This window comes from Odocoileus virginianus, chromosome 1 (assembly GCF_023699985.2).
Source record: "Odocoileus virginianus isolate 20LAN1187 ecotype Illinois chromosome 1, Ovbor_1.2, whole genome shotgun sequence".
Classification (NCBI taxonomy): Eukaryota; Metazoa; Chordata; class Mammalia; order Artiodactyla; family Cervidae; genus Odocoileus; species Odocoileus virginianus.
Window position 1 is genome coordinate 77,840,400 of NC_069674.1, and position 16,648 is coordinate 77,857,047.

At 36.7% G+C, this 16,648-nt stretch overlaps 1 protein-coding gene across 1 annotated transcript in view; it reads right to left on the reverse strand.

Annotated features, from left to right (window-relative positions):
* SEMA3E (semaphorin 3E) overlaps window positions 1-15,746 on the reverse strand; it is a 275,581-nt gene extending 259,835 nt beyond the window's left edge. Inside the window, exon 1 of the mRNA XM_070470016.1 lies at window positions 14,950-15,746. Coding sequence (XP_070326117.1) covers window positions 14,950-15,064 — 115 coding nt within the window. The 5' untranslated portion in view covers window positions 15,065-15,746. The remainder of the gene's footprint in view (window positions 1-14,949) is intronic.
* Window positions 15,747-16,648: the final 902 nt, after the last annotated feature.

Here is a 16,648-nt window from a genome sequence, read left to right on the forward strand (position 1 = left end):
GGACTGTAGCCTGCCAGGATCCTCTGTCCATGGAAAACTCTATGCAAGAATACTGGAATGGGTTGCCGTGCACTTCTCCAGGAGATCTTCCAAACTCAGGGTTCAAACCTGCATTTCCTGCATTGCAGGTGGATTCTTTACCACTGAGCCACCAGGGAAGCCCTTAAATATATTACCTTCCCATAACTGGAGCAATAAAGTAACGAAATTGGTATTTTTTTGGTAGCTCATAATATTCATTCCAAATTCATATATTTCAAATATTTCAAAATCAAATATTTCAAAATCACATCTTTTATTTTTCTTCATTCTAGATGAACAAAAAAATAGAGTATTTTGTGTTCCTTTATTAATGGGAAGATGCAATTTTATGGGCAATTGAACATGCCAACAACTAAAATTCTAACATTTGACTTTGAAATTTTTTTTTCCTTTTAAATTTTAAACATGGGGTAGTATGACTATTCTAAGAATTCACCATATGGTTAACTCAAGTTTATGCAGACCCTTAAAGAGCCAGCAAGCTCAATATCCTAGAACCCATTTTAAGTAATTATAAAGTATCTGTTAAGATATCTTCATCTGACCAGAAATATGTATAGCATCTATGCATTGTAATAGTGTCAAACTTGAAATTTCCTTTTTATCTCCTTTCTTTTTGGTAAGGAAAAATTAGTCATGTCATTTTGATCAATAATGAAAGAGCTACTTCAATTTTTACTTTCCATTACTTTTCCCATTGTTTTCTTTACAAAACATTATTTTTTCTACTCCTTATAGTAAAAAGCAGTGACAAATGTGTGTTTTCTCCTGAATTTATTTATGACATTTCTATTTATGTCCATTAATTTCTTCTTTTATGTTAGGTGTATTATATTTGATTAATTCATATGGTGCTAAAAAAACTCAGAGGTACAATATTTCAAAATATGGTGTCAATTTTTATAAGGTTTGTACACAATAAGGTAATTTTTTTTCCTTAGTCAAAATTTTCATTGGTTCTTTCCCAATTAATTTTGGTTGGAAAATATCTTACATAAGTTAACTATAATTATAAAACTGGTAACAATTGTTTATTCTTCTACAGTATTATTACTGATAGCTATGCTTTTAAAATTTAATCAATTAACAAGAAAAAAAGACAGCATAGTCAAATTATTCATAATATAACCTCTGCACAGGGATTAACTGATAAAAATGAAAAACATTCTTGCTTTTGATCATTTAGGGCATCCTTTAAAAATAAAACTGTAGGTAAGTTACTATGTTTTTCAAAGTCCTGACTAGGCTTTTGGCTTTGTCACTTGATTTCATGCATTACTTGTCTCTCTTTTCATCATTCATCACTCTAGACATGAATGAATTTCTACATAGGACACTGGAAGATCACAATTGGGGCTAATGGGAAGAAAAGGTAACTGAAATGGGACATTGATCATGTAATGACCCAGATGAACTCAAACCACTCTCTGCCAAAGCTTTGTACTTTATTTCAATAAAATATGAATATTTTCTGAAAAATTTTAAAGCTCTTCTGGATTTCTCTTTATAACATTTGTAACAGAAAGCCTGAAGCCAAACTAGAGCCTAACATTTTGAAGCAGGGACAGAAGAGAGGTATTCCTATCATTTTTCCTGACTTCTGAATGCTCCCTCAAGTTCCATCATCTCACTTTCTGCCACCTCTTTTTTTTTTTTTTTTTTAGGAATCTAGTTATATATTGCATCAGACAAAAGAATGAAGACAGATAATACTAATGTGAATAGACATAATGAGGGGCTTCCCTGATAGCTCAGTTGGTAAAGAATCAGCCTGCAGAACTGAGACCCTGGTTCGACTCCTGTGTCAGGAAGATCCTCTGGAGAAGGGAGAGGCTACCCACTCCAGTATTCTTGGGCTTCCCTTCTGTCTCAGCAGGTAAAGAATCTGCCTGCAATGCAGGAGATCTGGATTCAATCCCTGGGTTGGGAAGATCCCCTGGAGAAGGGAAAGACTACCCACTCCAGTATTCTGGCCTGGAGAATTCTTGCAATTTTATAGTTCATGCGGTTGCAAAGAGTTGAGCATGACCAGGAAACTTTCACTTTCACTTTCAGACATAATGAAATATTTTTACATTAAGTGAAATAGGTATGATTAATTTATTAAGTACCTTAAATTTGTTAGATTCTAAGGATTTAAACAATAAAATGCAATATACTTGCCTTTAAAACTTTCAAAATCTACTCGCAAATATGCATTAATCTCATATTAGTCATACAAAGAAAATAACAATTCCTTAAAGTCATATAGAAATGAGGCCAACTTAATTTAACATGAATAGAGAGCGCTTGTGATGCTACCAGTAGTAAAACCATGAATACAATGGAATCCAGTTAGTTAGATACCTATATGTCTAGGAGGAGACAGTGCATTATACACAGAGGGGTAGCACTGGGAGCTTAGCAGGAATGGAGGCAAGATGGCCTCAGACACATCGTTTGCCCACTGTTTTTCAACCAGTCTCCTCCTGTTTACCTCCAAGACTGAGCTCTGGTTGTTTCCTCCCCCACTCCATGCTTCCATAGCACTTTGTTCTAACCTTTAGTATGTAAAGAAAAAAAAAAAATCCTGCTTTATTACAACTTGTCTCTTTGTACAACTAGTCTTAAGCTTCTTGGAGAAAGGGTTTGGGTAGAGGCACTGTGTGTGTGTGTGTCTGTGTGTGTGTATTTTAATAAACTTTTAATATTAGAATAGTTTTAGCTTTACAGAAAAGTTGTTAAGCTAGTATAAAAGTTTCCATAAACCCACTGCCAGTTTCCTCTATTATTAACAGTTTACATTAGTGTGGTACATTTGTCACAGTTAATGAGCTAACATTGATACATTATGGTTAGCTAAAACTCATACTTCCTTCAGATTTCCTTAATTTTTACCTGATATTCTTGTACTGGTCCAGGCTACAATCCAGTATACTGAATTCCATTTAGAGAATTATGTTTTTTATTTGAAAATTCCTAGCATGATGCCCAGTATCTAAAACACTGAAGAAACTCAACAAATAGTCATGTATTAAGTGAATGATTGAGTGAATAACTATTAAAAACATATAGAAACTTCTGAATCCATTAAGGGAAAGATCAGGATGTGTAACAGGAATGAAATGCACCTAACTCCATTAGTCTGAGAAAACTTTCCATTGAGAGATAAAGGATACCTGGAATCTTACAAAATGCTTTTCCACAATCCACTAATATTAAATGTTTTCTTATCTAAACTCAATGATAGCACCATGTGTCACAGTTTATGCCATGAAAAATTATTAAAAACAGATTTAATTTATATATTAAATGATTATAAATAACTGTACATACTATATATGTATATATATCTTATCTAATAAAACACATAATAGGCAGAGAATGGCATAATAGATATTTATGAATTTAAATATATTTTGGAAGATTAAGGCTGTAATTTGGAAATTTAAATAAATGACACCTTAACCTCGTGTCACTACTGATGTATCTGGGTGATGGATCTGAAGGAGGAAGACTGAAAAAGTTAATATGAAAGCAAGGCTCCTCTGTAGCATCATCCCAAACACTTAGCCTAGTACTTCCCATGCTTAAGAGTGCATTAAGAATCCCCTACAGGGAATAGAGACTCAGACATAGAGAACAGACTTGTGGACACAGCGAGGGAAGGAGAGGGCGGGATGAATAGAGAGAGGAGCATTGAAATATACATTACCCTGTGTAAAATAGATAGCTAATGGGAAGTTGCTGTCTGTACAGGGAGCTCAGCCTTGTCCTCTGACTCTCTAGAGGGGTGGGATGGGGTGGGAGGCGGGAGGGAGATTCAAGAGGAAGGGGGTATATGTATATCTATGACCGATTCATGTTGATATATGGCAGAAACCAAAACAGCATTGTAAAGCAACTGTCCCCTAAAAATAAAAATAAAAAAGTAAAAGAATCCCCTGCAGGGCTTGTTAAAACACAGAATCCTGAGCCCCAGAATTACTGACTCAATAAGCCTAATTCTGGAATGTGAAGTCAAGTGGGCCTTAGGAAGCACTGCTGTCAATAAAGCTAGTGGAGGTGATGGAATTCCAGCAGAGCTATTTAAAATTCTAAAAGATGATGCTATCAAAGGGCTGCATTCAATATGTGAGCAAATTTGGAAAACCCAGAAGTGGCCACAGGACTGGAAAAGGTCAATCCTTATCCAAATTCCCAAAAAGAGCAGTACTAAAGAATGTTCAAACCCAGATAATTGCACTCATCTCCCATGCTAGTAACTGCTACTGCTAAGTCACTTCAGTCGTGTCCAACTCTGTGCGACCCCATAGACGGCAACTTACCAGGCTCCCCTGTCCTTGGGACTCTCCAGGCAAGAATACTGGAGTGGGGTGCCACTGCCTTCTCCGCCATGCTAATAAGTTTACACTCAAAATCCTCCAAGCCAGGCTTCAGCATTATGTGAACCAAGAACTTCCAGACATCCAAGCTGGGTTTAGAAAAGGCAGAGGAACCAGAGATCAAATTGCCAACATTCACTGGATCATAGAAAAAACAAGGGATTTCCAGAAAAACATCTACCTTTGTTTCACTGATTACGTTAAAGCCTTTGACTGTGTGGATCATAACAAACTGCAGAAAATTCTTAAAGAGATGATAAAAACCAGATCATCTTACTTATTTCCTGAGAAATCTGTATGTGGGACAAAAAGCAACAGTTAGAACCTTGTATGGAACAAATGACTGATTCAGGATTAAGAAAGGAGCATGATAAGGCTGTTCATTGTCATCCTTTTATTTAACTTACACGTAGAGCACATCATGAGAAATGCTGGGCTGGACGAGTTACAAGCTGGAATCAAGATTACCAGGAGAAATATGAACAATCTCAGAATGCAGATGATACCACTATAATGGGAGAAGGCAAAGAGGAACTAAAGAACATCTTGCTGAGGGTGAAGGAGGAGAGTGAAAAAGTTGACTTAAAACTCAGTATTAAAAAAACAAAACTAAACTAAGATCATGGCATCTGGTCCCATCACATCATGGCAAATTGAAGCGGAAAAAGTGGAAGCAGTGACAGATTTCCTTTACTTGGGCTCTAAAATCACTGTGAATAGTGACTGTAGTCATGAAATTAGAAGATGATTGCTTCTTGAAAGGAGAGCTATAGCAAACCTAGACAGTGTGTTTAAAAGCAAAGACATCACTTTGCAACAAAGGTCCTTATATTCAAGGCTGTGGTCTTTCCAGTAGTCACATACACTTATGAGAGCTGGAACATAAAGAAGGCAGAGTGTGAAAGAGTTGATGCTTTCAAATTGTGGTGCTGGAGAAGACTCTTGAGAACCCCTTGGACAGAAAGTAATCTTAAAAGAAATCAATCCTAAATACTCATTGGAAAGAATGATGCTGAAACTGAAGCTCCAATACTTGGGCCACTTGATGTGAACAGTCAGCTCATTGGAAAAAACCCTGATGCTGGGAAAGACTGAAGGCAGAAGAGAGTGACAGAGGATGAGATGGTTGGATGGCATCACCAATGCAATGGACAGGAACTTGGGCAAACTTCAGGAGATGGCGAGGGACAGGGAAGCCTGGCATGCTACAGTCCATAGGGTTGCAAAGAGTCAGACATGACTTGGTGACTGAACAACAGCAGCCTAATTCAGTAGCTCACAGGGGTTGCTACTGTTGCCAGTCCAGACACTTTGGAAGCACTGGATTAATTGCAGTGTCTGTCTCCTCTCAGCCCCTACTTTGGAGGAAGAGTGTAAGAAAAGTATCGTAAGTAACATTATCTCCTCTGAGATGAAGCTCAACTAAGCCTCTCTCAGGTTAATTATTCAGCAGTAGCTCTACCTCTTAAAGAAATAAACTTTTGTCATTTTGACAATAACATGGAAGCCAAAAACAATCATAAAACTTTTTTGTTTGTTTTTATTCAGTAGATGCTAAACCTCCAGCGTTTAGGAATGATCTGATTAAGTCACTTTATTCTGTCCACAAGGATCTCACCAAAAAAATACTCCTTGCCCTCAAGGATGTTAAAACATAGTTAAAGACACATAAGTCAGAAAATATAATAAGTCATTATTTCACAATATCCTACATCTCCATGGTATATTTCTATTTTCTACAACAATCGCATGAGATAGAAATTAGTTCCTGTGTATTTATGAGGAAATTAAGCCTCCAAAGAAGTCCAGTGATTTAGCATCAATAATATGACATCAAATAGGATAAGCTGCAGATTCAAACCTAGGATTTTTTTAAAACTCAGAATCCATACATATTCTTTCCATGAGCACATGCTGTCTCCTAATAAAACGTTCAAAGTGTTTTGGAGAAATGAGACACACTGGGAGGTCTGGGAGGAGAAGTAAAGAGACCTACATTTCTAGAATTGGAAAGGATCTCTGAAATCACATGGTCCATGATAAATTTTTGACTCAGGGTTAGGAAAAAAGCAATCAGCAGGAGTGAATAGCTATATGCAACATGGTCAGCACATTTCCTCTTCAGCTTTATTTCCACAGTGCATCCTGAGCTTTGAATTTAAAGTTTTCTCCTCACTTTCCATCATTTCCTGGGAGGAAACTAGTCAGGAGGGAAAAGGTCAATGTCCTCAACTGACCCCTCACTTTTTTATTCCCATTTTCATTGCTGTTTTTCTTTTCTGGTTCTGGAGTTGGTTGAGCCACCTAAAGTCACCACTGAGACATAGCCTTAGGGATGCCACTCTTCTGCTCTAACCTGTAAATGAAACACCCTCTCTATTGTGGTTTCAATGGGTTAAAAATCATAACTCAGAGAAAATGAGCCCAAACTACTTGGAAATAGATAGTTTTACATAATTAATATTTTTACACTAAGCTGAACATTATCCACAGAACGAACGGGCTGGCAGGCTCTGTTCTGCCCTGCTCAGGACCCTAATTCTCCCCTCCAAGTCCCCACGGTGTCATGGTGCTGGGAACATCAGGCACCCACTGGTTACACAAACAGGGTAAGTGGTCCAAGTCACTAGTAAGCTATTTACTGTTTCATTATTTCCCAAGCCATACATTTCAACACATTTTTAACACCTAATGAGTAAAGTCATGTCTTCTATTCATTGAACTAGCCAATAAAATAAATACACAGGTAAACTCAGACCAGTAAATAGACATCATTCACTTAAAATGCTTTTATTTCATCTTTGGCTTAAAGTAGGGAAGAAATCATAATATCTCTCTGGAAAAGAAAGGTGGGGAGAAAAAGAGAGAAGGGGGTGGGTGACAACACTGAGGAGAAGTCAAAGAAACAAGTGATAGGAGAAGTAAAGGAAGTGGTTGCAGTGATTCAAGAATGATGAGAGCATCAGGAAGTAGGTTTGGTTTTGTTTTAAAGAGGACCGATTGATTACAGATTAGAGAATGTGGCTGACCTGCTGGAAAGTGTCTGGAGGCCCCAGTAGCTCCACACAATGCAAAGCTGAGGTGAAGGAAGGTGGACAGGGAGAGAAAGTCCCAGCCTTTCTCCTCATGCATGTTTTATCAAAGGAGCCATAAATGTTTGTTCTGGATTCCTTAGTTTCTTTGGAACTCTTTACCCCACCCAAGTATCAGGTATTTCTTTAAAAAAAAAAGGCTGTTCTAAATCATTGTGTTTTATTCACATACCTGGTCAATGAACATTGACTGAACACCTACTAAGGGTAAGGGACTGTGCTCGGGAGCATATACCTTACCTGATTGTCCAGGGTAAAGGTAGGATGGAAAGCTTTCTCTCACTTTCAAATCAAACAATGTATGTCGGGCTGATTGCTTACAGGCCACTCTTTCGTTTAACTTCTGACAGTGTGATCTGCTCTTAGTAATATCTGTTCCATTGTGTCTTACAAAGCCGGGTCTACAATTACCTTTGTTAGTAACTTCTCTTTATTTTCTGGGTTTGGTCTCTGTCTCCAAAGTGCCATCACATAAAGTTCCAACTTTCCTTTAATTATCAATGAAATAATCTTATGGTAACTTACAAGCATAAGAGATACCAATATCCTATGTTCTTTCCAGTCATCTACTCCGTTTAGGGCTGGACTTCATTTAAAAACAAAAAACTTTGCTTTCAAGTTAAATAAAAACAAAACTGTTGATTAAAGATTCTCCCTTATTTTAAGAGGTTAAGTTAATAATTAACTCATGATTGCTTTTAGAATAAAAAAGGGAGCAAGAGTAAGGTAATTCTCCCTGAACCTCTTCTGATTCATGAGTAATTTATGAAAAGCTTCCTAAAGCTAAAGTATTTACCACACTAATTTGCAGTATCTCATGTAATTCTTTCAGGATGCTGCAAGTTAAATATTACCACATTTTAAAAATGAGAAAATTCATACCCAGAAAAGATAAGTAACTATCTCAAGTCATGCAGCCATAAGCAACATCCACAATCTAGAGATTTTAGGCTATTGACATTAGAATGTGAGAGTGTTTTGTAATTCTTGGGCCTAAGCTACTTTTCTGTGTGTACTGTGCCAAGGCTCTGAGCTAAGTCCTTGACCAGAAAGCAGTGATGATTAAAGATAGAAGTAGAAATATGTTTTTAAGCCCTAGAAATCAGGCAAGTCATGAATTTCTCTTTTCCTTTTCCATACTAGTTCTAGAGTAGTTACCAGGGCAATGGGGCCTTATGGTGGGAATATTCTGAACTAAGCATTGGACCCAAGCCACCAATTGCTTTGACCACCCACCAGGGTTATAGGAAATCAACTTATCAATTCCACAAACATTCCTGTTTCTGAAATCATCACATTCTCTGACAGAAAATGTTCTCCACTATCAGAAACTATAACACTTGGTTCAAATGAGGTACTAACATATCTTTCTCATTCATAGTCCAGGAAATCCAGCTGATAAAATATCCAGTCTTGTCATTATCATCCTTAACATGAATACAAAGAATAATGCTTGCTTAAGCCCAAGAAATAACTAATGACATTGATAGTTTCTCTTATGCTCCAAATGTTATGTAAAATCATACTTGGAAAAAATTCTTCATTAAAGTAATCATCATCCTTTGTATAATTTATATAGTATTCCAAAGTATCATATGTGCTAAAAACTACTAACAGCAATTGATCCTGTCTGTTGAAACCAAAAAAATGATCGAAATCTTTACACCTTCAGGAAAATCTAAGTGGTATAATTTCAGTTTTGTTTTCTTTTAAATTCTCTGAGACTGAACTTACCAGACCATTTTAACACAGCAGTGGCTATGTATGAAGGGGCATGCATGCATGCAAAGTGCCATTTCTGGATTCCTGCAGACTAAATTCCTCTACTAAACCACAGAAGAGTTTTACACACAAAGATAAAGTAAATCTTTTGTGTAAATCTTTGTGTCTCCCCCACTAAGGACTCCCCAGGATGATTCCAATTGATATCTTTGATGAAAGAAAACCACTCAGCAGATTGTTAACAATAATTTTTTTACCAGCAATGACCAATTTGATGTTTGGTGCTTTATTATGTGGTCATAGAACTGGGGTCACCAAGTCATCTTATCTCAGACAGGAAGAGAGGCCATCTCTATGAAATACCCTCAAAAATGACAAATCTGACATGGACAATAAAATAACACTGCAATATAAATTTTTGAAAGAATATTCCATTGTGACAACATGATTACTGCATGTATTTCTTAGTCAAGAACAACTATTGGTTCTTTATTATGTATAGAACACAGTCTTCACAAAATTTTTGAGACATAATTTTATATGACTAGATCATTTTTTGGTCCAAAATTGGCCCCATTTATTTACAACTTTACCTAATTCTGACCTCCCCTCACCCTGTTTTACATTAAAGATAACTGTTTTCTCACTGTCATACTCAACATATACATATGAACTGAATAATTCATAGAACCATTCTGAAACTTTTGATTATCCAGGTGCATTTCTGTGATACATGAGCAATATTTGTAAGTAACAGATGAAGATGCAAAGAATAGTGTTATTTAAAATCCTTACATAGACTTCTATGAAAAGCACATTCTGTGTAAACAAAACTCAACAAAACTTATTGTAATCCTTTCATCTTACCCAGTGTCTTCTTCTTTTTTTTTTTTCAAATGTAAACTGTTTCTTAATAAACTTATCAATTAATTCTCACTAACTCTCCCTCATGGAGATCTGGACAGTAAGGTTTGTATTCACCCCTGGGTCCTTTCTAACTACTTTCTTTATGAATCATACTTTATAACCACTTTTATTTATTAACCACACAGGGCTGTGTAACTAATGTCATTATTGATAATACCTAGTTACTGACTGAGAATGAGCCGGATCAGGAAAAACCGGCTCAGTCACTGCCTTTTTTTAATTGGCCCTGGATATAAAATAAATACTACAACCTCCAGGATGATCATTCAAAACTTATTTATTCTTGTACTCTCCTAGAATTTTATCCATTTTTTTTGTATAAATGGAAAAACAATTCTAAAATGTGTGATATAAGGTGAGTATGCATAATAAATAGATATATGCAGACTTCTATTGCAAAAATACTGGCCATGAATCTTGGAATATACACAGATGATGCAATTATCTTATAAATTACTATAAGTAGAGGTCAAAGGTATGAAATGGGATTTGGAGTGAATGCATCCAGGATAGATTACAAATTTTATGCAAATCACAACCAAATTTTGCTGTCATCTATTCTAGCATTACAGATGCTGGGACTTATTGATATCCAAACTTAAGGCATTTCCAAAAGTTTTTTGTCTTTGGGATATGTTTCCTTCTAACCTTCTCATTTTCTATCAGTCTTCAGGAAACATCAATAAGATAATTTTTAGGTTATAAAGTGTGTTTTTATAGCATTATTGATCTGTTTTGATCTTCTCAAAAACCCAGTGAAAAATATCATTACTATCACTATTTTCAAATTAAGGAAACTGAGGCACAGATAATGACCATTAGTATAAGTGAAAGATTATAGCTGGAGTAGAGACCTCTCACTTCAAATCTGAGCTCTCTGAACTATGAAAAATCTGCATTTAATTGCTTATGATATTAAAATACAGATAGACTAGTTAATACTCACTATCCCATATTTATATGTATAGATACATATTCAATGCTCAAATCTACATTTATAATATCAACATATTTTAGCAATGATCCTCTGTCATATTTGGGCTTCCCTGGTGATTCAGATGAAAAAGAATCCATCTGCAGTGCAGGAGACCTGGGCTCACTTCCTGGGTTAGGATGATCCCTTGGAGGAGGGCATGGCAACCCACTCCAGTATTCTTGCCTGGAGAATCCCATGGACAGAGGAGCCTGGTGGGCTGCAGTCCATGGGGTCGCAGAGTCGGACAAAACTGAGTGACTTTCACTTTTTAATTTCTGCCATATTTATGTCTTTATTGAGCTATCTTTTCATCAAATATCCTGGGATAATACCCTATGCTTATCGGCAGCCATTCTGCTTGGCTTCTGCAATTGTGAAGTCTCTTCTGGGGTCTTTGAACACCTACCCCATCTGGAACCTCCCTTGATTGCATTTCTGGGACTTTCCACATACACTGGGATTTCTTCTTCTTTGACATGGGCTTTCCTGATTTGTTTTTTTCTTCTTTGAGCTCCATTATCAGGAAGGCTATATTTTTGCCTTCCCTGTAACCTCATTAATGCAGGATGGTGAAAAATAAAGAGACCAGACATCACAGAGGGAAGTGGCTGAATCTACCAGGACACTTCTCCCTTTATTCTCTTGCCTTCATTCTCATTCCTCTCTGTCAGGAGGCTTATGGCTACTTTTCAAAGAAATCCTTGGGTAGAATATTATAAATTTGTACTAATTATATCAAAATTACCCTCTTTAGGGTATTGGCTATAAAACTGGTGATAAATTCTTAACTGTTCAGAAACTTTCAAATTCTTATCTGACATAGTTAATCTCAACCCATATCTTGACTGAACATTCTGACAGGGCAAGACAGAATCTTGCCATTTTTGGCAAGACACGAAACAAAGATACAAAGATACAACATCTTTGTATGTTTTGGTTAACCCAATTTATCTTGAACCTGTAAAATGCATTCAAAGATATATGTATTGCCTCAATAAAAGCAAATATTTCATTTCTTTATTTACAAGGCTTGCCTTAAGTTAGCGTTTTTGCTTAATATCAGAGTGGAGTAGATATTCAGCAGAAGAGGGAAGAATTCAGTATTATTTCACTGTGGGTGGAGAGCAGTGAGGAATAAGCTGGAAGATGCTCCATGTTTGATCCCAATGTCCTAATTTGTCTCCCTCCCTCTCTGCCTTTCCTCCCTTCTGATCCAAATGGTCTTCTCCTCTCAAGCTCTGTTGAAGAAGATGCCACTTGCAGGGTTAGAGAAGAATGAAGGAGAGAGGGAAAAGGGCAATTCCTGGATACTTTTCTTCTGAACATATTTTTATACAGTTTAATTCAAGCTTTATATTAATATATGACACTGAGACTTTCCCCTCCTCTTTGGGAAGAAACACGAGGCTTGTGGTCTCCAGCACCATCTTGATAATAGAAGATATAAGAAAGATGCTTGTCTTTTTCCCACATGGCATAGACCATTGCTATGAAATGATTCCCTGGATGAATCTAGCAGACCACCTCCAGGAAGCCTTCCTGGATTTCTCCACAGGGGGTCAGGCAGCAGGGCAAAGGTGCTAGATTACTTGTGTCTCATGTATCTTATTTTTAATGACCATATATTCATTTACAATATTAATCACCGAATTTACTGATTAGTAAAATTTCACCTATTTGGATGTCATTTATGATAGCAAAAGAGTATACTCTAAAATATTCTGTCCCCAGTTTTTGGACACTGCTAAAATGTCTATTGATTCTGAAGTGCAGAGAGGTGAATGTGTTATCTCTACTGTATTAATGGGACAGAATGTCCCTGCTCTGACAGGTCTGTGCTTCCCTTTCACTGTAACACCTGCAGTGCAGGAGGCATTTGCTGCTTCAGGCTGCAGCTCTGGTGTGATCTCTCAACTGACTTTGGCAATTAAACTGCACAGGTGGGAACATCCTATTTTCAGGTAACTCTATACTATCTTTATATAAGAGCACAACATTGCACATTTTCAGCTAGTGCCATTAAATCAAAAGGTTAAGAAAAGTCGAGAGGAAACCTTCTGGGACTTTTCAGTCTAGTATCCATAGATACAAGCAGTGGTCCTCCCACAGCACTTAACACAACTCATAAAATCAGTTACAGTTACTCCTCTGATCAAAAGAGATGTGTTGAAGATGAGGCTGATAACAACATTATGCACTAGAGTTCTGGTATGCTCTAAATTAGAAGTTCCCCAAGGAAAAATATTAAAATGAGATGTCTCTGGAAACACTGATATTAAGCTATCAAAAAACAAGCATCTGAGTAATGAAGTATAGAAGGTTGATACCATGCATAGCAGAATGGTAACTTGACAAATTTGGCAGCTTATCCACTTGTCTACAATAGAAAAAGAATCCATTACTATGTTTTCTTTCTCTGACATCCTTATGTGTCCATATTCCATCACATCAAATTTTAACATTTAGGTATATTTGCTCTTAACTTCTTGGGAATATGTATGTTGGTACATACCATAATACATCTTCCAAATCAAATAAATTGTACTAATCCTAGGCACTATATTTTAAATACTTGACAAATTCAGGGTCAATGTGTTTCTTAAATTTATGTTACATACTTGGGAGTATTGTCAGAAATCTATTTAAACTAAGAAAATATCCATGATTTTTAGCTGTTCTAAAGTTAAATCAACTGATAATTGTCCAATTAAAAAAAGTGTCATTAAAATTGAGGCCTCCCTTTTGGTTTCTCCTTCTGGTAAAGATTACACTCATATTTTTAAAATACAGAATATTTTCTACAGTGGGAGACAATTTAAAAGCTTACACAATTGAAAAATGTTTCTTATGTAATTTTCACTATTCCATCTATTATCTGTCTCAATGATTAATGATAATAAATATTTCTTTCCTGAAAATTTATTTCAAAAAACTTTTAAGTCAGTAAAGTCACTTTCATAGAGTATGGGTTTTGTTTGTTTCTTGTTTGTTTGTTTATAGGAAGGGTCATCGAACCTATTTATGACTCGCTTTTATGGACCTTGATGCAAAAGCTATCATTTGATCATTTATTTATGACTAAATGCTGCCTTACAAAACATAGTAGCAGAATAAAATAAGCATTTCAATTGAAGATAGATCTTCAATTAAGCCATACAAATTTACAGAAAAAAAAATAGATGCTAGTGTACAGTATCTAACACTTTAAATCAATATAAACCAGTTTACAGGGACTGTTAACTGATTTTTTTCTTGCCACATAAAAAAAATTTCTAATAATCAATTTAATTAGAAAGCTAGCTTATACCAGTTGTGAGTCATTTTAATCACACAGTGATGACTTTGTTATAATGGGCAAGGAATCATTTTATTCTCAAGAATCTTTTTTCCTCTTCTCATCCCCACTATGGACAACACAAAACAAAAAATCAATTACACCTCTATTTCTACAGCCCTTCGCTAACATCCTTGCTTCCCTTTATGCATGAATCGATATTTAAATACCCACTGCTAACTTGGTGGATTCAGCCCCTCCAAGCTCTTTACAACCTGCTTCCTTCTCTCTCCTGTTGTGTCAGCTAGTGAGTGAACTTACTAACAAAACCTAATATTTACAAGACAAAAATAATGTCTCTAAAGTTAGCCTGTGATTTTACACTATTTTCAGCTGTGGTTAGCTATGACCTATTCATTAAAGGTACTTAGAATCTTCAGTCAGTTTTGCAGTAATTTTTTTCAGGTGCATGTTAAGAGTCTGGAGACCAAAGATCAATGTTAAATGATTTTAATTTTTTTCTCATTTTTTCCTAAGCAAAAGGTCACCTACCTTTATGTGCCAGGCGCAGGCGGGGGTGCGGGGTGTCGGCTGCGTGACCGCCCGTCCTCAGCTCCAGCAAGTAGCCCCACAGAAGCCAGGTGACGAGGTGCCCAGCCGATGCCATGCTGCCTGCCGCTGCGATCCTCACTCTCTGGCGGGCTGAGTTTTACTTAGGACTCCCCTCCAGGGGCAGCGTACGAGAGAGGCTTTGTCACAGATCGAACGCGTTGTCATCAGAAAGCACAGTTCCAAAGTGCCATTTGTCAGGCTGTGTTTGGATATGTAAAACCTGCCTTTCCCCAGGACAGTTGTTTATAAGCCGGGAGCAAGAGGACATTCCAAGGAGTGAATCTTCCCTGCCATGTCCTGCCTTCAGCTCTTTTCAGTCACTAAGCGGGGAGATTCAGGAAGAAACTGTATTATCTGAGTCACTTATGCAAGCGATTCATTCAGAAAAAACAACAACAAGCCCAGCACACGCACTGCCTTCACCCCCGTGGAGCTCCTCTTCTCTTCTGGCTCCTTGAAGCCTCTCAGAAGTCAGCTTCTTGCACCGACTTGCCAAACAGCTAGTTTTAATTCACCTTTCACCTTGCTAATTAAAAACAAGAAGTGCCATTCCCTCCAGGAGTTGCAGGATCCACCCAGCAGGGATGCCGCTGTCGGCGAGCTGTGTTTACGGGGAAAGTTCAGGCGGGGTTGAGCAGCATACTTGCTGTTTCTAGGAAGTGTTTCTGGTCCACGTGCCCTCGTCGCAGCCGCCCTCCCAGGATTATTGGCCCCGCGTCACTCAGAGACAGGAGAGAAGTTCACATTTTGATGGGAAAGGGGAATCAGAAGAGAGAATGATATACAATAGGCTGATTACTTAAAAATCGGTATAACCTAAGAGGATGGAAGGTCAGGAAGGGCTTTTAAATTCTCACTCATCAGGATTAACCCTTGAGTAAATACAGATTCATTTTAAACAATGTGTCACCATTCAGTACCCAAACTGATTTTTTTTTTGTTCCGTTTCCACTGAAATTGCATTTTTTTTCACATTTTTGCCTTTTTATATTGATTGCATCTTAGAAATGTCATTTTCAACTGCTATAAGGAAAACTTTTCAAGAACCTGAAAAAATGTGTCTGTGATTGTTTTGTTGATATGTTAAAACTAACCAAGTGTCTTGTGCCTGCCGTTCTTCAAATGTGCAAATTCTTCAAATCAAAAGCAAATTCTTTTTTATAAGCAGGTCATGAATTTCATCTCAAATTTTGGAATAATTAATTTTTGAGGTGATTCTTCTCCTATATAAGATAACTATGGTAAGTGAGATTCTCTACAGGACAGATCCCAGTAGATACTAGAAAAGTTGGGATGTAAAATACCTTGGGGTTCAACTGCTATGCACTTTTAGAATTTATTTTTCAAGACACTATGTTTGTGTAAATAAGCTTAACACAATAGGTCAACTTTACAATCTACTTTCAATCAATCTCAATAACTAAACCAAACACTCCATAGCTGTTGGCATGGAAATGAATGGTATTATTTTAAGATACCAATAAACTTGAATGGATATTAGACTTGATAGCTTAAAGTTAATGATCAACAAATGATTTCAACTCTTTTTCTCATTCTGCATTTTAAAAGGTAATGATTAAGAACACTTCTTGAGAATTATGGTTTTAAAATAATGCATTTATAACAAAAAGATAACAGA